This window comes from Phascolarctos cinereus, unplaced genomic scaffold (genome assembly GCF_003287225.1).
Source record: "Phascolarctos cinereus isolate Bilbo 61053 unplaced genomic scaffold, phaCin_HiC Scaffold_4;HRSCAF=312, whole genome shotgun sequence".
In the NCBI taxonomy this organism is placed as follows: domain Eukaryota; kingdom Metazoa; phylum Chordata; class Mammalia; order Diprotodontia; family Phascolarctidae; genus Phascolarctos; species Phascolarctos cinereus.
Genome location: NW_027555847.1, coordinates 393176562 through 393204426, shown reverse-complemented (window position 1 = coordinate 393204426; position 27865 = coordinate 393176562). Strand labels below are relative to the sequence as shown.

General features: G+C 39.6%; 1 protein-coding gene across 1 annotated transcript in view; it reads right to left on the bottom strand.

The window, feature by feature from the left end:
- Positions 1-27865, bottom strand: part of PLEKHG4B (pleckstrin homology and RhoGEF domain containing G4B) — a 190138-nt gene that overhangs the window by 19849 nt on the left and 142424 nt on the right. Inside the window, 6 exon segments of the mRNA XM_020985684.2 lie at positions 874-1044; positions 4171-4395; positions 4525-4614; positions 16209-16461; positions 23338-24215; positions 25708-25872. Of these exon segments, the coding sequence (XP_020841343.1) occupies positions 874-1044; positions 4171-4395; positions 4525-4614; positions 16209-16461; positions 23338-24215; positions 25708-25872 (1782 nt within the window).

The window sequence follows — 27865 nt, the reverse complement described above, 5'->3', positions numbered from 1 at the left end:
TTTGACTGAGTCCAAGTTTTACAAAACAAATCCTATTATTAAGGGGATGTGTTCTGTGAGGTTTGGATTCAGTCAAAGGGCTGCACTTCAGGACCTAGGGGGCCACGAGTGGCCTCCAGGCCGAAGGTTCCCCACCCCTGGTCTAGAGCACTGAGAGGTTAAGTGACTTGTACAGGATCACACAACCAGTATGTGTCAGGTTGAACCAAGGTCTTCCTAATTCCAAGACTAGCTCTCTATCTAGCCTACCACGCTGCCTCCTGTGTCCTCACGTGTGTTCCTAATTGAAGGCAGGTGGTCAGAAGCTCCCAATTAAAGGGGACTGGAAGTTCACAGTCAGTTCGGCCCAACTTGCCAGAGCTCCTGTACTGCCAAGTGTACTGAGGGCTGTGGTTCAGGCAGCTGCTCACTGCCCAGTGAGCCCTCTTCACCATAATAGAAATGCAAAATAGAACTATTTGCTCAGGAAACATCTGGCTTCCAGTGAGTCCCATTTAGCAAGCCATCTCAATGCACCATATAAATAAATACAAGTGGTACAGGGATGACTAACACCTCTGGGGAATAAAGCTGAGTTCACAGTGGTCTGAAGTTTTTGGAAAAATCAGGTAATGGGCATGAAGGAATTACAGAGTGAGGTGTAAAAATACTATCGCGTTGCTCTCCATTTCATTCCATGAAGTTGAGTTTTTGTCCTTTTTTTCCTTTCCTCACTTACATGTAATTTATGGAATTAGAAAACCAAGAAAGCTATGAGCTCCTTTTAATCCAGAAATAATTACAAACCAACCCCATTCAAAAAACCGTACATTCCATGCAAAAACCCCATGCGTTGTGCCCATGCCTTCGATAGGGTGGTTTGTTTGTTTGTACCTTGAATGACTGTTTGTACATGTAAATATCATATCCCCCATCAATCTTCTTGGTCTTGCTAAACAAGATAAGATCCTCGAAAAGGAAGACATGTCTCAGATATTTTTTCCTTCCACAACAAACAATAAATTCATCCTGACATCTCAGCTGCCCTTGTTCTTTTAAATTCACCTAGAGACAGAAAGAGAAAGAAAAGGATTTTAAAGAGATAATGGAGATCTTGTTTGATCTGAATTAGGTTGAGGATATTTTTACATTGGTGTCATTCTTTATCTTTAAACATTGCTTTAGCCATGCAAATTTCAAGGATGTTGGAATGGGTACAAGCTTCTAGCTTAAAAAACAAATGTTAGAAAATTGTTTTAACATGAAATTGGGGAAAAACTTTAAAAAACATATATATACAAAAAAAGTACATCTGGACAATATTTTTTAAATTCAACAATACACTTTTAAGCGCTGATTATGTACCAAGAATTGTGCTAGTCGCTGAGGATGCAAACATAAAAAATGACAATCCCTGCCCTCAGTTGCTTCCTCAGTTGTAAAGTGGGGGATAATAACAGCACTTACTTCCCAGCTTTGTTGCAAGGATCAAATGAGGTCATATTTGTAAAGTGTTTAGTGTGCTTGGCATATAGTAGGTGCTATATAAATGCTAGCTATTATTTTTGTTAGTTTACTATCTAATAGGGAGAATAGGATATGTGTATAAATATGTATGACACAGTAAACAAAAAGAGTTCTGAAGAATTTTAAGAAATTTGAAGGTTTTGTTGCTTCTTCTTATATAACATGACTAGTATGGAAATGTTTTACATGATTGCATATATATATATATATATATATATATATATATATATATAAAACCTTTATCAAATAACATACCATCTTAAGGGGGAGGGAGGTGAAGAAGGGAGGGGAGGGAGGGAAATTTGGAACTCAAAATTTTATAAAAAAAGAATGTTAAAAATCGTTTTTACATGTAATTGGAAAAAATGAAATACTATTTAAAAGAAAAAAAAGAAATTTGAGGAAGATATCAAATTACATGCCTTCTCAAGGAGAGAGGGAGAGAGATATGGAACTCAAAAAAAATTTTTAAGTACATTAAAAATGTTTGTTTACATGCAATTAAAAATAAAATAAAAATCAAATGCTTTAAAAAAGAAATTCAAGGAAGGAAAGATGCAGGGCTGAGGGCTGGGGAGAAAGGATTAAGAAAAGCTTCAAGGAAGAAGGTTCACCTGATAGGCCTAGATGAAAAAAGAGATTAATTTGAATAGTCAGCTACAGATGAAAGGCTTTCCAGGTAGGAGGATGACCTACCTGAATACATAGAGGCAGGTAAAGGGTATAACAAAGTCCAGGAACAGCTAATAGTCCAATTTGGCTGGAACACAGGATATGAGAAAGGGGGAAATGTGATTGTAAGGGTTGTTGGAGCCAGATTGAGAAGGGCCCTAAATGTCAGACAAATAATAATAGTAATACCTAGAATTTAAAGTACCTACTATGTACCAGACACAAGTGCTCTGTAAATATTCTCACTTTGATCTCACAACAATCTTGCAAAGTAGGTGCTATTATTATTCTTCATATTTTACATTTGGGGAAACTGAGGCAGATAGCAGTTAAATGACTTGCTCAAACTCCCACAGCTAGTAAGTGTCTGAGGCCAGATTTAAACTCAGGTCTCCCTGACTCCAGGCCCAGCACTTTATCCATTCACCACCTGGCTGCCCAATATAACCCGGTAAGTGACAGACCCTCTCAGCCCTCAGCCCGGTGAGGCCAAGTCCTCTCTTTTTCAGCAGATATCACAGAACGAGCTGATGGCTCTCTAATTTTAGGAGAAAACCTAGAGAGTCACAGAGGTTTTGACGTTGGTCCAGTATCAGACAAATTGGAATGGGAAAGTTTCTAAAATTTGTTGGAAAATTTCAAAAGTCCAACGATTCTACAAGGACCGACATTTAGTAACTCGTATAATACTCTGAGGAAGTGTTTTGTATAATTTGTAGAATACTTTAATACTGTACTACCCTGAGGAATCCCTACGAACAAGAGTTCAGTTACATCGGAATGTCTGACCTAGAGGGAACCTGAAAGAACATTTAGTCCAAGTCCTTCATGTTACAGATGAGGAAACTGAGACCTGGAGCCTTCAGAAAAACTGTTGATTATGATCCCTTTTCCAGCTCTGCTACTGAGCAAAAAGGGCTTAGAGTGTAAAGTCAGGAGATATAGAGCTCCTTGAAAGTAGGGATTGTCCTTCACTTTTCTTTTATCCCCAGGGCTCGGCACCGTGCCTGACACACAGTCGGCGTCTAAGAAATGCTGATGGATGGATTGATGGATGTAGCTCTCTGCCGCTGGACGTTCAGTTTCAGTGAGCCTTGGTTTTCTCTTCTGTGAAATGGGGATATCTGCACCACTTACCTTGCAGGGTCGTAGTGAGGAAAGCACTTGGTCAACTCTACAGCACTGTGCAATTGAAGTAGTAGTATTCTAATTATTCTTATTCCTGTGTGGCTGTGACTGTGAGGTGCATTTTAAAACACTTAAGTGAACTGAACTTAGCTAGTTCATTTGCTTAGTTTCAGAGTGATTGGATTTTGCAGCTTGAATGACCAAGTGATACGATACTCACTCTCCTCCATGCCCGTCCCTAAGTTGGTTAAGTGTTTAGGGCACAAATACCTGTAGGACACTGGAGGATTGATGGAAGGACAGGGACAATAATCACATACAATGAGGAGGTGTGGACGGTTTTAAATCTCCATCCAGTGGAAGAGGGCAGTGTCCATATCAATGATATCATGGGTCCTCTGTAGGACTGACCATTGCACAGCAGAGGGGCTGACCACTAGAGAGGAGCAAGGAAGAATTGTGTTCCCGTCTTCTGATTTGCCTTAATTCTATGCTCCAATTACAGAGCAGCTATCGACAGCTGCCAGAATCACAGAAGCTGAGTGTTGAAAGGGACCAATCCCATCGATACCCAAAAGGAATCTTCAATTCCAGAACATCTCTCCCACTCTCCCTATCCTTCTTTCCCGTCAAAGCCCAAAGTGGCAGACTGGAGCAGATGATTAGGTCTGGAGATATGTGAATGTAATTTCCTTCCTCACTTTCCCACACCCCTGCAAGGCCTGGAAAGGGACAAATACTTAGCCAGATGGCACTTCTTTGGTCACTCCCTTTATGAAGGGCAGGAGAGAGGGACTTCCCGCTGACTTCCCACATGGTATGCAAAGCCTGTCAGTAGGAAGCAAAGAGAGGAAGAACGCTTACATCACAGCCCCGGATGGCATCCATAGCCAGCAAGTCGTTTCCGTGGCGAAGCTGGAATTTGACCATCTCCTCGGCAGCTCGGAGGTCACTGAGCTCTTGCTCCTGAGTCTTTGTGCATTCTTTGATCATGTCCTTTAGCAGCAGGGCGTATTTGCTCATCCTCTGGATTGGTTTAAGCAGGTAGGAGGCTAGATCCATCTTATCACCCAGGTCTTGCTGCTTGTTCTAAGAGAATGTCAAAAGGGTGACGACAGAAGTTAGTTCATGGCTGGCAATTCAGGGCCACAAAAATATCTATCACCCACTGACATTGGGTGTAGGCTTCACTGGATGGAGTAATGAAAATATAATTACTTTAAAGAAGGCATTCCCGTGGCTGCTAAGCAAAGCATCAGACTGTGGTTTGTTTTTGCTGTATAGTGCATACATCCCAAACTGTTCTTCCTGAAAAAAGAAGAGGAAATACATTTTTTAAGGTGAAATCAATAAACATTTGCATTCATATAAAACATATCAGCTTCTGAACTGGAAAGAGACTAGATTTTTTCTGGGACTGGAGGGAAGAACTATCATCTTTGTCCTGTGAAATCCTCTAGGTGGTAGTCTTGGTTTCAGATGCATTTGAGAGTGGAACTTCAACCTCTTTGCAAAGTTTTTGTTCTCAGTGGTTCAACTTAATGCTTCATTTAAAAATGCCCCAGGCATCCAAAATTAAGCAGGAGAGCTTTGGAAACCATCCACTTACCACTGCATACACAATTCCAAGAATTCTAGCATTCTTCTTAAACAACAGGACATGAGAAAAACGGGGAAATGCAGTACTTGTGACTTAGTGGGGAAGTCAGGGAAGAGAAACTAGTGGTTTATGGTGAAAACTCTGATGGCTTGGATACAAAGTCCTCTAAAAACAAAAATTCACATTGTTATTTGTGATTATTATGCAATACAGAAATTGCAATTTGTGGACAATAATAGTATTTTTTGATGGGCTGAAAGGATTTTGCAAAGGGGATCTTATTGACCTTTCTAACACTTATTATTAGTGGATTCATGTGTGTGATAATACTATATTTTGGTTAACATAGGATGAGCCAAGAGTTTATCTACTGGGGCAGCTAGGTGGCACAGTGGATAGAGCACCGGCCCTGGACTCAAGAGGACCCGAGTTCAAATACGGCCTCACACACTTGATACTTACTAGCTGTGTGACTCTGGGCAAGTCACTTAACTCCATTGCCTCGCAAACCCCCCCAAAACCCCATAATAGTCATTAAAAAAAAGTTTGTCTACTTAAGCCATTATCAGCATAGATGGTACCATGAGATAGTTACTATTTTTCCTCCTGAGAATGCTTATTTCTTTTGTATCTTTCTATAGAACCTAGTTGGGCAGCTAGGTGTTACAGTGGATAGAGTGCTAGGCCTGGAGTCAGGAATACTCATTTTCCTGAATTCAAATCTCAGACAGACACTTATTAGCCGTGTGACCCTGGGCAAATCACTCTATTCTATTTGCTTCAGTTTCCTCATCTGTAAAATGAGCTGGAGAAGGGAATGACAAACCACTCCAGTATCTTGGCCAAGAAAACCCCAAATGGGGTCTGGAGAGTTGGACAGGACTGAAAAATGACTGAACAACAAATAGCACTTGGTACAGATCTATGTTGAAAAGTAGCATTAGTTTGGTGAAAAACATGATGTTGGGCAAAATTACATTATGTGGGGCAAATTGAGTGCACTCCCACAATCTTATAAATGGGCTAGCAGTTGAATGGCATTACAGGAAGTTTTGTGACTTTGCAGTGGGGGTTTTTGTTTGTTTTTTAGTGAGGCAATCAGGATTAAGTGACTTGCCCAGGGTCACACAGCTAGTAAGTGTCAAGTGTCTGAGGCTGTGCAGTAGGGTTTTCTATAATGCATGAATGCTGTTATTACAAAATGATGTTGGAGCAACCTCATATTGGGGCACACATATATGATTCTCTGCATAGAAGAGGCATTCAGTACATATCAACTAGTTAATTAAGTAAACTTCCTTATTCCGAGGTGATAGAAAGGAGATTCACAGCAAGTTCATACGACATAATTCACTGTAGCACCCATGTCAGGATAGGATGAGTCTGTTTAGAAAGCAGGGTGTATTCCTTGGAGCTTTTTGTCCTCAGAGAAAAATGATACTACTTTTCAAAGGATTAAAATAAACGAGGCTTAAGCACGTACAAGAATACACCTGAGCTCCATCCTCTTCTTAGGGAAGAATCCTAGGACTGCATTGTTTCTCTCTCAGTGGGGGAATAAGATTCACTAATTCTTACTGTGACTCTGGACCCTTCCTGGATTTGGAAAAGCCTTCTCCTTAGGCATAGTACTATAGTTGATTTGGAGCAGCTAAGTGGTGCAGTGGATAGAGCACTGGGCCTGGAGTCAGGAAGACTCCTCTTCCTGAATTCAAATCTGGCCATGTGACCCTGGGCAAGTCACTTAACTCTCTTTGCCTCAGTTTCCTTATCTGTAAAATGAATCGGAGAAGGAAATGACAAACAGCTTCACTATTTTTGCCAAGAAAACCCCAAACAGCGTCATGAAGAGTCAGACACAACTGAAAGGACTGAAGAACAACAAAATATCTGATTCGGAGCAGCAGTTGCAGATCAGGAGAGATGGGGAGTCGGTTGAATCTTTTACAGGGAAAATCATTGCTCTCTCTATTCAGCACAAACCTTGACAATTTGGAAAATGGGCCCAAGAAGTCACAGTGTAAAATCTTATCACCCTTGTCACCCAATTTGATGGTGTGGCCAAGAGGGCTGTGCTCGAGTGTGGTAGGTAGGGTGTGAGGTACGACTATGAAGTGATGTACCTTGCTTCAAGTGAGATATCTGTAAAGTGCACATAGTACAGTGCCCGGCATGTAGTAGTTGTTCCACAAATGTCTTATTCCATTTCCTTTTCAGACAAATATATTAAAATTCATACATCCAAAGGAAAGTTGCTTTTCAAAGGGAACCATCGTCCTTAGGAAACTTCCTACCTTTTCTTCTGATGCTGCTATTGCTCAAAATATCTCTGAGACTCAGTCTTTGGCAGTTGCTTTCAGAGGCTGTGCCACCTTCTTTGTAATACACTCCATGGAGGTAAATATACAACATGTGAAACGGGATTTGATTTTTTGGAAATGGCTCCAAATTACATGGGGTCAAATCAGCCTGGCCCAGTGCAGAGTTCGCTGGCTCTGGATTTAGAGGACCTGTGTTTAAATCCTGCCACTGATACCTATTACTTGTGTGTGAGCTTGAGCAGATCCCAACCTCCCTGGGCCCTATATGCCTCCTGTAGAAAATGATGGGTTTGCATTATAGCTATGTCTATATTTATATATTTCTATATCCATATATAGAGCCTTCTAACACCAGATCTATGATCCTATAAGTTGCTGATTAAAGTGGATGATCAAGCTTGCCAGTGCTGTCTTTGGTTTAAAAACAAAACACAAATGCTTCATCGATATAAAATTAAGAGGTTGATTTTCTTGTGGGCCTTCAAAACTGACTCTTGAGACCATTCCAATTTTTTCTCCTAAGTTTTCAGGGACAGCATACTATCTCAGCAGCTTGTATCTATTTGTTGAGGCTAAAAACATATTTGCAAAAGCAGAATAATCAAAAAATATTCATTATTAAATTCCAGAACCAGTGCTCTGCTTATGTTTATTCTGAAAGGCGATCATTTGTAAGAGCTTATGTAGGTCAGCTACTCATAAGTAACTGAGCCTGGAGTTCTGTGGCAAAAGAAAAGATGTTGGTGAATTCAAACATGTTTTCATTTACTCAAAGGAATCAATGATTTGTAAGTGGACTATCTTGCTTAAAATCAATTAGGGATACTGTGTGACCCTGGGCAAGTCACTTAACCCCAATTGCCTAAAAAAAAAAATCAATTAGGGATACCTGGCTTATAATTGTGACCCTTCCTCTAAGACACGGTGTGACCTTAGATAAGTCATTAAACTTTTCTTGGCCTGTGAAATGAGAAAGCCTTAGAGAGGTTTTCCCCTGCTCTGTGATTTCATGAAAGAAGTCATTCAGTCTGTTCATTAAAATGATTAACTTGGATAATTACAAACCAAATAATTTTTGGGGGGAGGAGAAGGCAATTGGGGTTAAGTGACTTGCCCAGGGTCACACAGCTATTAAGTGTCAAGTGTCTGAGGCCAGATTTGAACTCAGGTGCTCCTGACTCCAGGACTGCAAGCCAAATCTTAATAAACAAGCGTGCCTTATTGTTTTTTTTTTCCCTGTGGTATGTGAATCTTTCATTGTTGGCTAGAACACATCTTAAACTTTGCTAGAGCTCCCAAAGTATGGACCTAAATCCCATTCTCAGTATATATCGTAGAGTCACAAATAGAAGTGAGGCATTTCTAAGAAAAGGTATTGCACAGTTTTGAAAAATGGTTTATTATCTAGAGAAGTATAAATTACATTGTGGGTAAACAAGTTGTCATTTATTTATTTTATTTGTTTAAACTCATTCAAATTGATTCAAATCTATAACCACAGGATTATGGAGTTAGAGACGAACTTACAGATAAGGAAACCAAGGCACAGAAGGGTTAACTGTTTTGCTTAGAGTCACACAGCTAGGAAGTGTCTGAAGCAAGATACAACTCCAAGTCTTTCTTGCTCCAACTTCAATGCTCTATCCATTATACCACAATGTAGAGCTAAAGTAAGAGTCACAGATTTAGAAGTAGATGAGACCTCAGAAGACACCAATTTACTCTCCTCATTTTGCAGCTAGGTGGCAAAGTGGATAGAGCGCTAGGCCTGGAGGCAGGAGGGCTTGAGTTTAAATCCAGCCTCAGACACTTACTAGCTGTATGACCCTGGACAAGTCACTTACGCTTCTTTGCCTCAGTTTCCTCATCTGTAAAATGAGCTGGAGAAGGAAATGGCAAACCACTCTGGTATCTTGGCCAAGAAAAACCCAAACAGGGTCATGGAGAGAGGGACATGACTGAAACGACTCAACACATATTTTTACAGATGAGGAAACTGAGGTCCAAAGAAGTGGAATAATTTGTCCAATATCACATGGGTATAGGCCCTAATGCCCACACCTGGACTTTTGCAATAGGCTGCTAGCTGGTCTTCCTGCCACAAGGCTCCCCTCACTCCAGTTCATCCTCTACTCAGCTGTCAAGGTGATTTTCCTAAAGCACAGGTCTGACTATGTGACCTTCAGTGGTTCCCTATTGCCTCCAGGATGAAATATGAAATTCTGTGGCATTCAAAGCCTGACTGCCTCACTTTTCCAGTCTTCTTACCACACCTTTCTCCCACATACTGTAGCACCACCTCACTGTTCCCCACACAAGACACTTCCTGACTGAGCATTTTCTCTTGCTGACCCTCATACTTGGAATGCTCTCCCTTCCAGCTTGGTTTTCATCAAATGCCAGCTAGAATCTCACCTTCTACAGGAAGCCTTCCCCAGTCCTCCTTAATGCTAGGGCCATCCGTCTGTTGACTATTTCCAATTTATCTTGCAGAGAGCTTGTTTTTACATAGCTGTTTGCATGTTGTCTCCCCACTAGATTGTCAGCTCCTTGAGAGCTCCAACTATCTTTGGCTTTTCTGTATATCCCCAGTGCTTGGCACGTGACAGGTGCTTAATAAATGTTTATTGACTGGCTGAAATGAAATACTAGCAACTCAGGTCCTCTGATTCCAAATGCAGTGTTCTTGCCTCTGCCACTCCCCAAACACTCAGAAATTCAGCTTGGTTAATACTCACAGTGGTTCTCAGCCACACTTTGCATAGAGCAGATTCTCAATAGACGTTTATTGATTTGATTTGATTCCCAGTATATGCCAAGACTACTTAGGACCTGCCTCCAAAATCACTTATACCTGATGATGGGGAAATGAATTCTAAATTCCACATTAAACGGTCTAAATTCTGCCCCTGGGAGGAAGCCTGTATTCCTGCCCTTATAACGCTATATCTATTTTTATAACCAAGTCTACCCTCAAGGGCAGGGGTTTGAGACTTATTGGTCACATCTGATTCTCATTTTATTTGAGTCTGTAGCTGGGTCTACACAGTGTAATGAAGTCAAGAACTGAGCACATATCTCGACAATTCTCACTCCAGTATTATACTGTTTTCTTAATTATTTGGGTAATTCAGGAAATGTGAAATCTACTTGAGTGATTGAGGCTAGGTAGAGGGCGTGTATTTCTGAGGTTTGGTTCACAACGGACATATTCGATTTCTTGGAGAAGGAATAATGAAATGTGGAAATTATCACTGCCACCACTGTGACAGATTTTCATTACTGATTCTCAGGCCCAAGGGGGAACTTGCCCCCAGGTGTATGGCGAAGTGAGCCAACAGCTCTCTCTGTGATCAAAGCAGTTAGGTACAAATAATACCACTCAGTTGTGTTAGTTATCATATATGCAGAGAGAAGTCATTTATTACCATTTGTGGAAAAAACCCTGGATTAACAACCACCAGTATAGAAATCCATCAGGGCTGTTGAAAGGGGTGGGGAAGGGAAATTGAGCTGGTTGAAAATCATTGTGATTTTCCGAGGACTTGGACAGCACATGTGAAAGAGTCTGTGGATACTAGATCAGGGTGAGTCATATGGTGGTCACCTATGTCTCCTGCCTTTCCTGGTTTCCTTCAAGACTCAATTTAAATGCCACTTTCTGCATGATGCCTTTTTTAGTACCCATTCCACCCAACCTCCTCCACCTAGACCCTACCCCTGTCTTCGAACCAGTGCCTCACTACTGCCTTCCCTCTCAGATTACTCTGATTATGTACTATTTACACTGCATATGTACTTTTAAAAATGTTTATATGTACAACTTTTTTATGTTTTTATGTTTCCATGTATGACTTTTTTTTCATATTTCCCTCATTAGATTGTAAACTCTTTGAGGGCAGGGACTGTTTTGGCTTTTGTTTGTATCCCCAGAACTTAACACAGTGCCTGGTGCACAGTGAGAGTTAAATAAATGCTTGTTGACTGTCTAACTGGTGGAGCCCTGGGAGAAGACAGCTATGGAGGACTCTGGACTTCTGTGCTTATTCCACATAAGGTCTGTGGAAGAAATGTGAATTACGGACAGATACAGATGAAGAACCTTCTTGGGGAAAATCTCTCCTTTTTTTCACTTCAACAGATACTTATTAAGCTCTTGCAGTGTACAGAACACTGTTGCTAGGTACTTGAATAAATATAAAATCTTGCTAAAATAATTTTGGCATCATGGAGTGGACTATGACCCATACAAAATTAACATTCTAAAGGGCAGAGATTTTTTTTTTCTCTCTAGCCCTTACCACAGTTTCTGGCACATTATTAATGTTTAATAAATGCCTTTTCATTTATTCATTCATAAACTTATATGTGTACAAATTGTCCCTCCTGACGGAATGTAAACTCATTGAAGATGGGACAGTTTTGTTTTTGAGTTTGTGTCTCTAGCACCTAGGACAACGTCTGGCCCACAGTCAATGCTTAATAAATGGCTGTTGATTGATTGATTGATTAAGAATCCTATGTGAGTCCTGAATCCTAAACACTTTTCAACTCTAATGATATTACAGAACAAAACTCTGTGGGGAACTAAGGGGATCTTGGCCTTTCTTAAGTTTGCCAGACTGCCCAGGAACACAGCTATGTCACCAAAGGTCCAGCTGCCAAAGGGGCCCAGGATAGGATAAAGAAGGGTGACAAATGTGGTGACAGTTTAAGTCAGATTAAGACAGTTTAAAAGAGTATGATGTTTAGCTAAGAGGAAATATGAGGTGGAGAAGCGAAGGTTTTGTTTGGTCTAGCCATGCTGATGGGCTGGAGATGTTGGTGGGATGGGAAGCTGGCTATAGGTTAAAAAACACTCTCTAGTGAACCACAGAGAAGTTTCAGAAAGAAAAGTGTCACACATGGTTATCTTATTAATCCACACTGATAACAATAATAATAACTAGCATTTATTTAATTCTTTGGGGCAGCTAGGTGATGCCATAGTGCACAGAGCATTGGGTCTGGAGTCAGGAAGACTCACTTCTTGAGTTCAAATCTGGTCTTAGACACTTACTAGCTGTGTGACTCTGGGCAAGTCACTTAACCCTGTTTGCCTCAGTTTCCTCATCTGTAAAATGAGCTGTAGAAGGAAATGGCAAACCTCCAGTATCTCAGCCAAGAAAACCCCAAATAGGGTCACAAAGAGTCAGACATGATTGGAAAACGACTGAACAACAAGAAGAATAGCAACATTTAGTTCCTATAGGTTTGCAAAGCGCTTTTCATAGATTATCTCATTTGATTTTCACAATAATCTTCTGAGGTAAATGCTATTATTATCATCCCAATTTTACTAGTTAGGGACCTGGGACAAACAGAGTTTAAGGGACTTACCCAGGATCACACAGTAAGTATCTGAGACTCAAGTTTCCTGATTCCAAGTCCAACAGTCTACACATAGTTTCCAAAGAGGTCCCTTGGGAATGGAAGAGTTGGGAAATGGAAACTATTTTGCCAAAACACATACGTTGCATTTTTATAAATGGGAGAGGGAAATACTAGTTGATAATCACAGAGCCGGGTGATACTATTTTTGAGGCTTTGGGGAGGTCTTGCTGAGGGAGAGAACAATGAGACCAAGGGACAGTCCTAAAATCAGAACTAATACCTCTGTCCCAAGCCACCCTTATTCAAATACCCTCCTATACACACTTAGGTGTGAATTCTTACTTAATCCTAAGCATGATTACTACCTGTCAAAGGCTTAATAAAAACATTAGGAAAGGCAATTATATTAGGAAAGACTCTCCACCCATTTATTTTCCTCTAACCTTCTGGGAAGCCTGGGAGACTAGAAGTCTCCTACTTCATCATCTCCAGCTACCTTAGAGACAGTGTGAAGATAGTGTGGAGTGATGGATAATAGAGAGCTGGCCCTGGCATCAGAAATGCCCTCAATTCAAATGCCACTTCAGAAGTTCATTAGCTGTGTTCCACAAGCAAGCTGCCTAACCAATCTGAGCCTCAATTTCCTCATCTGTAAAATGGATGAATAATAATACCTATATTACATGACTGTTGCAAGGCTGAAAGAGAAAGTGTATATAATGGGCTTCACAAATCTGAAAGTGTGATATAAACATGGGCTATAATTAGTATCTATATATAATATAATTATATTGTAAATACATATAATTTGGCAATTATATAATAATTACCAAACCTAAACACAGGCAGGCTCTGAAGGTGAATCTCTAGAATCCAGAAACCACAATAGTCAGGATCAACATTGGAAGATTTCTAGGAGTGCCCTGTAATAATGTAATATCTCCAGTAGAAACAGCTACTGAATAGGTTTCTTGGGGCCCCTTATCCTCCAACCGTAGGAAAGAGGGAATAGAAAGAAAAGAGACCTGAGGGCTAGACAAAAGAGAGGTGTTAAAATGTTTTTTAAAAAAAGGAAGAAAAATGGAAAACAAGGTTACAAAGAAGCAAAAGTGGATTTATTTTCTTAAAGTATAGGCACTGGACCTGTGATTTCACTGGTACTGAGCTCATCCCAGTAAGAAAAATTTCTCCTAAAAATGTAAGTTGGAACCTTCTCTTCAACTTAATGACTTTGAGAGTCACCCAACATCACACAGTTAGTAAGTGTCTGAGGCCAGATTTGAATTCCGGACTTCTTCTCTGTAGACCTAGTGCTGTATCCACTGGGCCACCTAACTGCCCCTGTACTACTGATCAAGAAAATGTTTTCAGAGGTCATGACTTAGTGCTGTTGTGGCCTAGATTTTTAAATTTTTTTTTAAATAGCAAAATGCTAACATCTGAAGCAGCAGCTGTTCACAGGGCTGATGTGATTACTGAGGGTGGGGAAGGGAGAAGAAGAGATAGTAGATTTTTGGTTTCCTTATGAAAGCTTCCATTCTGACATTGTATGCATTTGGGCCCTGACAATCCAGAAGCTTTTCTTATATTGGTAATATTCCCTGGGCCACCTGGTGTACTTTATTTATTAATGGGACTTGGGTTGTTTTCCTCTTGCTTGGCAGACCCTGGTCTTGAAAAGACATCTAGTAATTTCCCCTTTCTCTTTCTTTGGCTCTTGGCATCCTCATTGAGCTTTTGCCAGGGGTGGAGGGCAGTCAGGGCATGGCCATCTCTCAAAGTCTGTTTTGACGTTCTCAAGCTCAGAATGATTTCGGCATTGCTCCTTGAGCACTTTCTTTATGGTTCTGCTGTACAAAGAGCAAAGAAACAATAGTTTCAAGCAGCACATGCCATTATTCTCCTACATCTAAATAGAATGGGTGCCCAAATCTCAAAGCAGGTCTCTAGCCATCACTCATGGTGGCCTCACTTTCTGACATCTGCAAGCTTCAAAAAATGGTTACCAGTTTTCTTTGGCAATCACTGGAGGGGAATTGAAGGGAGGCGTAGAGTTCTTGACACATTCTATAGCCTGTCTACCATTATTCAAGATATTAGAGAGGGGCATTAATAAACATAAGCTCATTAATCTTCTTATTATCCTCTATGGGGACAGGAGAACTGAATGTATCCACTTGACTCTACTCACTCTTACCCAATAACCACCACTGAGAGCAGGGAATTGCTTTAGAACTTAGAGATGAAGTGGATGAGTTGTGTGTATGTTGGTGGGGGGGAGGGTAAGAATAGGAAATATGACTTTATAAAAACTAGCTCTTAAAATGAACATTCTGATGAAGGGACAAAAGAGACAAAAAAATTTCTAATGGTCCTAGGATAGAAAATGAAGCCCCTTTCCAATTTGAAGGATCATAGATAGGGTCACAGATTCAAAGCTGGAAGGGACCTCAAAGGCCAAGAAGCCATCTAGTCCAATCTACTGTTTAGTGATGGGAAAACAGATATCTGGGGAGATTAAGTGACTTGCCCAGAAGGTGAACTGAATTGAAAGCAACCATTCCTCAATCATTAACCTGACCTCTTCAAGACTATAGCTGCCATATTCAAGCACAGAGACCATAGAGTACAATTCTGGATTGGGAGTAGGTGGTGTGTCAGTATGTAGGCTAACCCACAAATAGATGTCTATGAAAGCATTTTGAAAACACAAAGTCTTATACAAATCCATAGCATTCCTCTTCTTATTTTCATGGACAGGCACCAGGAGGCCAGCAGCAAGAAAATCCAAGATTGTCTGCCTACTTCATCCCTCTGACATTGAATTTGGGCACTTTATGACCAAAGGGCCTTTTTGCTTGAATGTTGGGAGATGAACTGTACAATTGATTTCATTTACATGTACAGTCTTTTTTTTTCCATTCCATGTGTGTAAAATTCTATCCTTTTGTGTGAAATGTTAATTCTCCAATGATGAGGAAAAGCATTGTAAAGTGTTATTTCCTTCCATTGGTACCCTCCCCTCCTTCTTAATTTTAGGATGATCAAGCTATTTAACACTTCAGCTTTCCCAAAGAGTGTAGAACAGGATCCCAAACAAGTCTTTTGGAAGAACAATAAATTAGTTTTGGTGCCAAACTTTTTATTTCACAAATAGCCTTGGACTTTGCCTCCTATATATGTTTCCTGACTCTATATCCCAAGCATCTGAAAAATTCAAATTCACTGCTGTGGGCATATAGGGAGTACTTACTGTCCAGGAGGAATTTTTAAAACTAGGAAAGATTTGGGGCAGCTAGGTGGCACAGTAGATAGAACACTGGCCCTGGAGTCAGGCGGACCTGAGTTCAAATTTGGTCTCAGACCAGACGCTTGACACTTAACTAGCTGTGTGACCCTGGTCAAGTCACTTAACCCCAATTGCCTCAAAAAACAAACAAACCCAAAACTGGGAAGTATTCACAGATTCACTAGCTAGAGGCCATTTCCTCAGTGAAACCCAGAATAAGTAAGGAATACAGCAATTCCCTTGGTAGTCCTAACAACTGGCTAGCTGTAGACACCTGGAATCTTGGGAGGACCAACCCTTCCTTGGAAGGGGAACTTACATGTCTCAGAAAACAGTGGCTGACAGGCAAGGGACAGTCTCTGCAGTGCTCCAGCTCTTTGAGAAAATACTGACAGTGGAAATCGTAAAGCTTCTCCAGGTTCCCAAAGATTATGTTGCGCTTCCCTCGCAAATCCTGGGGGAGGTCCATTCTTTCCATTTCTGGAAAATAGTTGTCGATGATATATCCTAAGGATCTAACATATTCCCTTTCAGTGGTGATCATTTCATCCATTATATGCTGCACTTTATTGCTGGAAGACACAGAATAGCTGTTTTGAACATGGACAGGTCGTGACAATGTCTGCTCAGCACTCAAACATGGAGAGGGGTCCTTGGCTGCAGTCACAGTGGCTTTGCTTTGGGTTTTATAAAAGAAATTTTATTTAATGTTATACATGTCATACATAGGAACAAAAGCAGGCTTAGAGAACCCTAGTGTTTTTAAAAAGAAAGAAATCAATTTTTGAAGTGAAGAGGTAAGCTGGGTTATAAATAGATTGGTCACATGGTCAAAAAGATAATCTTTCCATTCAGTTCTTCTAGTTTTCAATGAATAATTCTAAGCAGTAAAATATTCATAGTCTTAGTAGATGGCCTAATACTTTGGTTTCCCTCCCTTCCTCCCAGATAACCTCAGAATAGAGCCAGGACAGGGTTTGTGGGTACTCTAAACAAGGATAAAATTAGCATGACATCTCTGTCTACCTCTCCCCCAATTTGAAAAATTCAATTCCTCTATGCTACTTAAAGTAAATCATCACAACATAAATCCCCGCAACCCACAGATAATGGAGTTTTCTGGCATTAAAAATATGCGCATTTATAAAAAAAGCATTCCTCTGTGCATCCTTCCTTCCTTCCTTCCTTGTGTTGCACCCTTAGTTGCATGCTAACTACCTTGCCTTCTCTAGTCCTTGGAGTTGCTTTTTTGAGGTAGGGAAGTAAGAAATGGTAGAAAAAATGAAAAAGCCTTAACTAGATTTGGAATTATCTTTCTGTGACAGGAAAGTTTTCCATATTACTTATAAAAGGCAGTATTGGCCTTTCCCCACCCAAGTGTAAAGGACCTGTTGGAAATGAAGAGAATGATGTATAATATGGCTGAATTCCCCACGGTCTCCATGCATCACTGAATTTTAGATTTGGAAGGGATTAAAGAGGCCACCTATCCCAAACTATCCTGGAAACAGGATCATATCTAACTGATATACTTGACAGATTGTCACTCAGCCTTTGCATAAAGACTTCAAGGAAGGGAAACTTACGCCTGGCAAGGTAGCCCAATTATACTTTGGGATGCTTTAATTATCTTGAAGCTTTTCAAGTCTAAACTTGCCTCTTTGTAGTATACATCCATTCTTCCCAGTTCTGCCCTCTGAGGCCAAAAAGAAAAAGTCTAATCTCTCTGTAATGTATCAAGCCTTAAAATATGTTAAGATAGCTATCTTGTCTCCCTTTAAGTCTTCTTTACATTAAGCATCCCAAGTTCCTCCAGCCAGGCCTCTTGAAGCACGAACTTGAGGTTTCTCTGTCCTGGTCACTCTCCTCTACCCATTCTTCAGTTTATCAATGCTCTGCCTAAAACATGGCACCCAAAACTTCACCTAAAACTTCAGATGTGGTCTGACAAGAGCAGATAGTGGGGCTATCACCTCATTTTTCCTGGATCTTATGTACTTCAATGTAACCTAAAATTGTATTAGTTGTCTGCCTTCCAAGTCACACTGTTGACTTTTGTTGAGCTTATAATTCATTAAAACTCCCAGATATTTTTCAGATGATCTGCTGTCTGGTCATGCTTTCCTCACTTTGTACTTGTTTAGTTGATTTTTTAAATCCAAATTAAGATTTTACCTTTATTCCTATTACAATTCATCTTTTTAGATTTATAACTCAATCTTCTAACCTATCAAAATCTATTTGAATCCTAATGCTGTCTTCCAACATGTTAATTATCCCATCTTCAAATTGGATATGTGTGATATCTATGCCATTATCCAAGCCATTAATAAAAATTTTGCATATATTTAGAATCAAAGTGACTTTCATTTCAGAAATAAGCCTAGTTCTTAGAGTCTTAAATACACAAGTAGTTCTATAATTAAAGAAGAATTGAAAATATTCAACAAAATAAAACAAATATGAGATGAAGTAAATTGGAGAAAACTGGCTTCTGATTCATAAGCTAACTACCCAAAGACAAAGTGCTCTGAAAAATCTATTTTGTCTTATAGTCACAAACTCAATCAAATAAAAAATGAAGAATATAAGCTGTGAATGGAAGTCAACAGGCCTCAAAATAAAATGGACTCCAAAGACACAGGAAAAGAAATGGTTGAGACGAGAGTTCAGGAAATAGTCAAGAAAAGTTCAAGACACCCAGGTCAAGGAGAACCAGCAAGATTATACATATCATGGGCAAGTTAAATGTTCACAGGAAACTGTCGCTGAAATAATCCATCCTAAAATTGGACTGGGAGATAATTTACTACAAAGATAAGTGTATTTCCTATCAGGAAGCAACTGCCTTAAAATGTGATCAATGTAAAATGGGCTGTGTCATTAGAAATTGTCACATATTTTGAAAGGCTGCTGAAATGAAAAAATGGGATATTCTAATCCTAAACATAGAAAAAGGGTCATGGTCATTATGGAGTGGATAAAAAGGAGAGGTTTAGTCTAAGAATTTGTCATGATGTCTCCAGAGTGAGAAAGTGGGAGCCTGAATAGCTAAAATGAATATCTCTTCTTTGTGATTCAAGGTGTGACTGTCTCCCATAGCTTGATAACAGTACCTCAAGCCATTTAAGTGTTGTAATAAAAGGGTACTGGATTTGGAATCCAAGTACTTGAGTTATGATCTCAGCTGTGTCTGTTGCTACCCAGTGTAACTTGAGCAAAGCACTAAACCCCATTATACCTCAATTTTCTCATCTGTAAAATAAGAATGCTGAACTCTATGGCCTCTGAGATCTCTTCCGGCTCTGAATCTATGAATCTATGACTTGTAAGGGCTCTTCTAATTCTAAATCCATGATCCTGTTAACCTCTTTGCTGTGCATTTGTATTCAGGAAATCATCTCCTGCCTTTTATTTCATTTCCCAAGAAGGTGTCCTTACTGGTAGGAGACCATATTGTCTAATTATAGTTCTCAAAATTGAACATATTGGCCTTCTGGTTTACAAATCAATCTTGTATGAGTTTGTTAGTATGACTCACTTCACCAGATCCCTGTATGATTGATAAAGTGGGTCTTCAAATAATAAAACTCAGCATGAAATCCTGGAACACAAATAGAAGGCAGAGTAACTGAGAGGCCAAGTCTATGGGATATGAGATTCAGTGTTCTGGTTGTGTGGAGAAATCAGAGTATGATTACTTTAAATTTATGCCCCTACCAGATTTAGCTTTTGTGCTCTTTGGCTTAAATCAATATTCAACCATACTTTCAAGAGGAGACCTTGGTGAAGACGAGAGGAGACCTAAATGAAGTGACAGCTTGTTTCATAGCCATGTACAATCCTTAAAAAACAAAATAAAACAAAACTAAACACATATCTTGACCCTTTTCTAGGATACTGTAAATTAAAAGCCTTCTGAAATCCTCAGCAATACCTGCAATAATTCAGTAGAGGAGTGAATTGGTAAGAAGTGGTGGGGATAGCTGTTGAGTTGTCATCATTTATACAATGTGTCAAAGTATCAACTACCTACTTACAGAAATGATATCCACAATAAGAAATTCTGATGATATTTGATTTATAGCATAGATGGATAACTGGTTTGGTTTGCTCACTTAATTGGACAGTGGTTTGTTTTTTTTAAATAATGTGAATTGTTTAAACAAATTCAGATATGACAGATTATTAATAGCACCACTGGGCTATGAGGAGCTGGCCAGGACAGCTGAAACACATTTCTGGCAGGTATCTGTGCTACCAAATTAACTTTATCCAGCAGCCCAACAAAGAAGGAAACTGCTGTGTTAGCAGTGAGGATTTCCTCTGCTGAACAAGACTTAGGTTTTATGGTCAGTTTTAGAAGTACTGATCCACTACAACTACTGGTAAGGGGGAAACAAACACTCATATGGAATTAGTGATTTTTGCTCTTAAATTAAAACGGGATTGCTGTGGGAGCAGTGAGGGGGGAGAGGAATTAGGGTGAAATATTGAGAACAAGCTCCTTTTTCTGTTTGTTACAATTCAATCCTCATTTTATCTAGATTGCTAAAATAGTGATCTTTTTTTTTTCTTGAGGGGACAGTGGTCTGGTGATTTATTTTAATTGGTTTTAATGTTTTGTTGATGCCTTTTGTTTTTCCATCACAGTTAATCCGATGATTCAGCTCAAAATAATAATTTAATTAGATTAGGGAATAAAAGTCAGGAACGAAGGGGAGTATGTAATGATTGCATTCCTGACCATTCCTGAGTTTGTCTCTCCCCAGTTCACTGTAAATAATTCCTCATTTTAGAAATTTTGAATTACCACAAAGATGTTAATAAAGCACTAAACTGAAATAAGGCGTGCCTTGCTTAAGCCAGGCACCAGGCTTAATTTGTTATTAAGGGAGACTTGAGCAAAGTATCTTCTTTTTGAAAATCACAGGGCTTTTGGATAAAAACACTTTAGTTTAGGCAATGGTCTGCATACCAGTATCTGAAAGCAATATTTTTAATTTTTTGTTTTTGATTCTTGCAATGAAAAGTGTTACCCTAACTTTGATTTTTGGGAAGGACTGAATTTCCTCTAAGTATGGGTGTTTCCCCAACAGTGTGACTTCCTTCCACAATTTCTATTGCACTCTGTATATTTCTACTCAATGCAAAATTCCTGAACCTATCTCCCCCCAATTTGTGCTTTGTAGACAGCAAAAAAAAAAAAAGACAATGTCTCTTTGAAGTAGCCTATTTATTCCCTGTAGGGTAAATTCATGTCAGAAATAATGCCTTTCTCAGAGTGCAGACTAATTCAGAGATGGGCCTGAGTAAAGAGTGGTAACCAAACGTGCTTGGTCCACACACATAGCTCATGTCCATGGCACCCTAAGCTCAAGCTTTCCCGCTCTGCTTCCACTCCCTAAAAAGTTAAGTGCAGTTAACACATTGATTCAGGGGCTAATTATCAAATTCATGATGAACCAGACTTCTGGATTGTCCTATTTGTCCACCTTATATTGGCCTCTTTCAGCAATTTCATTACTTCTTGGAACCTCCGGTAAAGAATAAGAGAAGAGAAATGAAGACTCCCAGCAAGTGTGGCTACTTCCTCAGAATTTTGGGGGTATATTCATATGAAGGTAGGGTGTGTGTGTGTGTGTGTGTGTGTGTGTGTGTGTGTCTTTTTCTTTTGCAGTGGGAGAACAGAAGACACCAACTATTGACTAGAATGGAGTTTTGGGATTATCTGTGGATCCTGATAATCAGGATTCACAGGTCCTCATTACCTCATTATTATCCTCATTACCACAGATAACTCAGAATAGATTAGAGGTTATCAGGGCTGTAAGACAGCCCAGGAAATAATTACATTTATATTTAAAAAAAAACCTCACAAAGGCATCTTGAATCTTATTTGCTTTTATGTTCTATGTAAAGATAGACATTTAATATGGCAGGATAAATAAAGAAGGATGAGGATTGAGGAAAGACAATTAAGAGACCATTGGTAACCTTGGAGATGGCAATTTTGGTTGAATGATGAAGCCAGAATGCAGAGAGGGTTATGAAAGTGAGAGGACATAGAAGCACTGAATGTATACAGCTTTTTCAGTGGGTTTAGCTGAGCAGAGGAGGAGGGATGAAGGATGATAGTTGGCATTAGGATGCAGTCAAGTTTTTTAAAAACAGGTAGCCTTGGGCATGTTTGCAAGCAGCAGAGAAGAAATTAGCAGTTAGGGAGAGATAGAAGATTAGAGAGATTAGGGATGATGTTGGGACAATACTTACAATACCTTCTTCATAAGGTTGTTAGGGGGGGAAACATAGTTTTGGCAAATGGTAGATGCTCAATAAAGGCTCCATGTATTGAGCTGAAAGTACTTTGCATACTTTAACGTATAATGTATAATGGCTCCTTACAAAGTTACCTTGAATTAATTTTGCATATTCTTCTATGTTCAAGTTTCTTCCCCTGTAGAATGTAAGTTCCCTGAGGCAAGGACTCTTGTATTTTTGCCTGCATGCATGGAGCCTGGTAAGTACTTAATAAATACTTGTGACCAATTTATTATTTTAAAAAATTATATATGCATTTAGCAATCTTAGATGTGTAGTGTTGGTGTGTGTATGGTTGTTTTTTGTTTTGCCATTCAGATGTCCTAAAATGTTAGCCTATTGCTATAATTATTGCTCTGACCTCATCATCCTCATTTTCGATTAAGGTGCCACTTTAAGCACTAATGAAAAATCCCTTCCTTTGGAACTTAAAATGAAACCCCAAAACACATTCAAACTGCTGATAAAGGGGCTCAGACAAAAAAACATTATGATGTAAAAGCTGAAATTCAAGTTGAATATGGAGTTATGGTCTAAATTTCTTAGCCACTGGTAAATGAATTATCTTTATCCTTATTTTCAGTAAACCAGTTTCTTTACAAACACCTTAAAGTTTGACAAATCACAATTTACTCCTTCAGGAGACATGATCGAACAGAGAAATTGTACACAAAATTCTTACCTCTTGGCACTTAGAAGTAAAGAAAAATAAATTTGTTTTTTTTTTAAATGTAATTCATTTTTATATCATGGTGTTGGTTTGCTTACTGTATTTTCTCCATCTGGACGAGAAAAAAGATTCTGGTCCAATGTCTGTACCATTACCAGCTTGACAATCAATCAGTGCCAATATTTGTGGGACTCTACACCACGAGGGAAAATGGAAACAAAGAGGAAATATTTTCACTGATCCCCATCTTAAAAAAATCAGGAAAATATTTCTGAACATATTCAGTTGACTCAAACCAAACTCATGTCTTTTTCAGCCTGGCCAGGATGTTTTTGGATCCTGGAGGTAAGCATCTCAGTTTCTACTTTGCAGAAAAGCATGGATGCATTTACAGTTTGGGTGTTTCTAAAATCTTCTCCTCCCTAGATTCAGAGGATTAGTGGTGGTCATTTCTCACCTTCCTACTCTCTTTCTTTCCTCCTCAGTATGATGAATCCTGGAAGGGGATGACAAGCTTCGGTTCCTACTGATCAGAGGGCTCTTAACATTTGGCCTTTGCCCATGTTTTTTCTCAGTGGCCACGTTGCTGGCCACCTCCAGTCCTTTTATATAAACGCCAGTGTATCCATGCCGGTGCAGCTCACTGGGGCTGCTGTCGAGCTGAGGAAGTTCAAAGCTCTGTGTCTTCTTCATGATCTTTTTGAAGGGGTGTTTCCTGTGGCGGGTGGTTGGGGACTGAATTGGTTCAGAGTAGCAAGTAGAGATGTTGTCCATATCCTCCAAGAGAGGACTAGTCCTGGGGAGCCCCCCCAACAGTGGAGTGACGCTTGGTGAGGGTGATGTGCTAAGAGGAGAAAATATACCTGAACTTGGCCCCTCTTGCTCTGAAAGAGCCTGTATTCCAGAGAAGCTGGCTCGCTGGGGGAGCAGTAGTCTGTTATTCTCCCAGAGGCTACTGTCAAGGTTAGGAAGTCCAGGAGACTGACCATGTTTCCACAGACCTTCAATGACAAACTCGTGTTCCACTTTTGGACTAGCCTCCAGGGGACCCTGGCTGAAAGACTGTCTGCCAGAACCTCGGATGGCTTCAGAGAGGACCTCTTCTAAACGATGCTTGGTCTGTTGACACTTCAGCCATAAAATATTCCACTGTTTCTGTTCCTTCTTGCTACCAAGGCCCAGCACCATCTCATTCACTTTGTGGAAGTTCTCAGCAGATACTTTAGTAGCTTCTTGGTGGTAGCTTTTTAAATACTCTATCACTGATGGAGAATAATTAGTCTCCAGAGAGAGATGTTCAAGATATTCATTGCAATGGAGCATCCATCCATTTGCCTGCATTACCAGAAAAGAAGGAATGGATTAATCAGAGCATGCAAGTAAGAAATAACCCTATTTTCTGAGATGCTTCAAAGTAAAGTGGGCCAGTAGGCCAATACTATTTCTATGCATTTCTGAATTCGCAAGGCAAGCAAATGAGGAACTTGTACAATGCAAAAAATATAAACAGACTCACCATCTAATTATCAGCAGTAGCTTCCATATAAGCCATTTGAGAAAAGTCCTCAGTGAACTAGTCTTGGCTATCGCATAGCCCATAGAGAACTTACTATCTCATCCCCTGTTGGCCAACAGCTGCCGATAATGGAGAGCATTGATCAGATAGCATGAAAATAAGGGGATGGTTTCAGAATTGTAGAACTTTATAGCTGAAAGGGACTTTAGTGGTCATCTAATCATCTAATCCAAACATCTTATTATATAAATGAGAAAACAAAGACCAAGAAAGGTTAAGCAACTTGCTTACAGTTATGGTTTGATATCAGAGCCAGGGCTGGAACCTGACTCATAAGCCAGGACTTTCTTGCTTCTCCTCTGTTTCGGTCATTTAAAGAGAATCTCTTCTTAAGGCAAACTTTGGCATTAGCCGTCCAGGGAGGAGAAGAATGACAAATGAGTTGGGTTGTTAAGTTTACCTAAGGGATTTGGGGCAATAAATGAAATTGTAGGACTTCAATCATTAACAGAAAGAAAAGATTTGTTTATTCAGGATAATTTGGCACAAAGTTCAATCTGCTCCCTAAAGTTAACAACATGGAACTGAGAAGAAATCAACTCTACCTATGGTTAAATTAGCATCTCTCTTAAGTTAGGGAACTGGTTGTATTTTAACTCTACATCAATACTTAAATACTTTTTTAATCTTGCTGATACAGCTACCCCCTCTTTTGGTATCAGTCATAATCCGTTTATGCCTTCTCATCTTGAGTGATTATTGTCTCTATTCTTTCACAATCCCCCAGAGAGACATCTACTCAACATGCTAGATGTCTTCCTCTAGGTCATTCAACATTTTGTGGCAATACTGATGAGGTTTAATTCCCTCAGCAACATACAAATTTGGTCATTGGACAAAGATAGCACATTTAGATGAAACACAATTAAAGTAGTGTTTATAGATGGTTTAAAACTTGTGGAAACAGGGAGACTACAAAGGGCTGAGGATGATTTTGTTCTTTCTTTTTTCCCCCATGGATTGCTGTGACCAAACATTTGATTACCCATTGATCAAGATGCTGGTGGCATGCCTCTCCATTGTCAGCTAGGTCCCAATGGGACTGTATGTGAAGCTTTTCTAACTTTGTGTAGCCAGCCAGAACTTGGGCACTCTGGGAATAACTTTCTAGAGTATAGTATTAGTACCATACTAGGATGAAGCCTAGAGCAGGACTTTGGGAGGAGTTATATTTTATCAAGTTTAAAAAAAGATGCTGCCAAAAAAGGTCATGTTGTGTCACGTTTTTTGAGGGGCAACTGATTCTCTTACCGTCTCATAAAATTCATAGAGATTGGCCAACTTCTCCAGCTCCCCTTTCCTTCTTTCTGTTTGACTGATGATGTCATTCAGGTACCTTTTGAAGTTCTGAATTTTTTCTTCCATGTTTGGTGAGTTATTATCTTTCACCAATTGTAATCCTTCCCTACAATATTGCTGCATTATCAAGAACAAAACATCAGCCAATGTCAAACTGTGGAATTTATTACTTTTGTTCTCAATAGGCTAAACAAGAAAAGTATATTTGTGACCTAAGATGCCACAATGCATTTCCTCCAACTCCATACTGGACAGATACTACTTTCCTCCAAGATCATCAGTGGCTTCTTGCTAAAACTAATATCATCTTTTTAGTCCTTGTTATCCCTTGACTTCTTAGAAGCTCATAAAACTGTTGAACAACCACCCACTCACTCACTCCTTCTGGATACATGGGCTTCCATGACCATACATTCTACTGATATTCTTCCTATATCTCTTATCCTTTCTTTCAATCTCCTTTCCTGGATCCTGTTTATCTTTCTAGTTCTTTAAGGGGGGAGATGTGTTTCCCTAAGATTCTTTCCTCAGACCACTTTCTTCCTGGACAATTTCATTTATCCTCACATCTTCAACTATTTCATTTATGGCCCTGACTTCCACATCGTTATCTCCAGCCCTAACTTTTCTCCTAGACACCACCTAATGGGTCTTTCCACCAGAACGTATCACTCTTACTTTTGAAATCTTGCTGTTTGACTTTTCCCCTGTGTCACCTCCCACTTTCAGTTGTGTGGCCAAGTCCATAAATTCTACCTCTATAATGCCTTTACACTCCTTTCCTACCACGACTGGTTTCATTAAAGCCTCTATTACCATCTCTTTAAAAAAACAAAACAAAACAGGATCTGGATTTTATTAGTGTAGAGAAATCATCTACTAACTGGTAGAAATTTCCTTGACCAATTCAGATCGGCACCCTCTCCGAAAATTATAATCTTCAAGAGTTGCCAGGGGTTCTGGGAGTTTAAATGAACTGCCCAAAGTCACATAGTCAGTATATGTTAAAGGCAAGACTTGAAGCCAGATCTTCCTTTATGTCAAGGACAGCTTTGTGTCCAGTCCAACACAATTGGTATCCACTAATGAAGTACAGAAGCAATGTTGTACAACAGAAACAATGCTATATTTGGCACTGCACACATTGGATTCAAATCTCAGCTCTGCACCTTGCTTTCTGTGTTAACTTGGAGACGTCACTTAGTCTCTTTGGACCTCAGTTTCTCATCTATAAAATGAAGGAGCTGGGTTATAGGAACTGAGATTCCTTCCAGCTCAAAATCCTCCAAAAGTAATCAGAATTGCAACATAAAAAATAATTTCAATAGCCTCCTAACCATCATTAAGAAGCAGATGTCAGCTAATGCCAAATCATGGAATTTATTACTTTTCTCTCAATAGGATGAATGAACAGAATTCTTGTGGCCCAAGACACTACAGGATGTTTTCCCCAACTCTTGTTTTGGGATCTTCTACTACTACTACTACTACTACTACTACTACTACTACTATACTACTACTAATCCCAAAGGTAAACAGTGACTACTTGTCAAATCCAGCAGCCCTTCTTTCAATCCTCACCATCCTCCTCACATCATTATCCTTGATCTTTCTCATTCATCCAATGTATACAAAACACCTTTGCTAAAACCTAGCCTTTCTTACTATTCCTTACACATGACATTGTATCTCTGGTCTTCCTGCTTTTGCTCAGGTGGCCCTTACGCCTGGTGTTTCTTCCTTACGTCTACCTGATTTCCTCCAAAGCTCAGCTTAAATCCAGCTCTAGGAAAGAGGCCTTTCCTGATCCCACCTTCCCCACCTCCAGCTTCTAGTGGCTCCCTCCAATTACCTTGTATTTATTTCAGATATATTTTGCATATTATATGTGGATGCCTATTCTTTGAAGGCAAAGACTGTTTAACTGATATCTTTGTAATAGGGCCCAGCACTTAGTAGGCACTTAATCAATGTTAACTGATTGAATGAATCAGAGACATACTGTTTATGGTGATTTATATTCTTACCTCTGATGCCTATTTTTTCCCTTGTCTATAAGAAATAGAATAGTTTTTGTGCTTAACGCATTTACGTACTATAATAGATAATA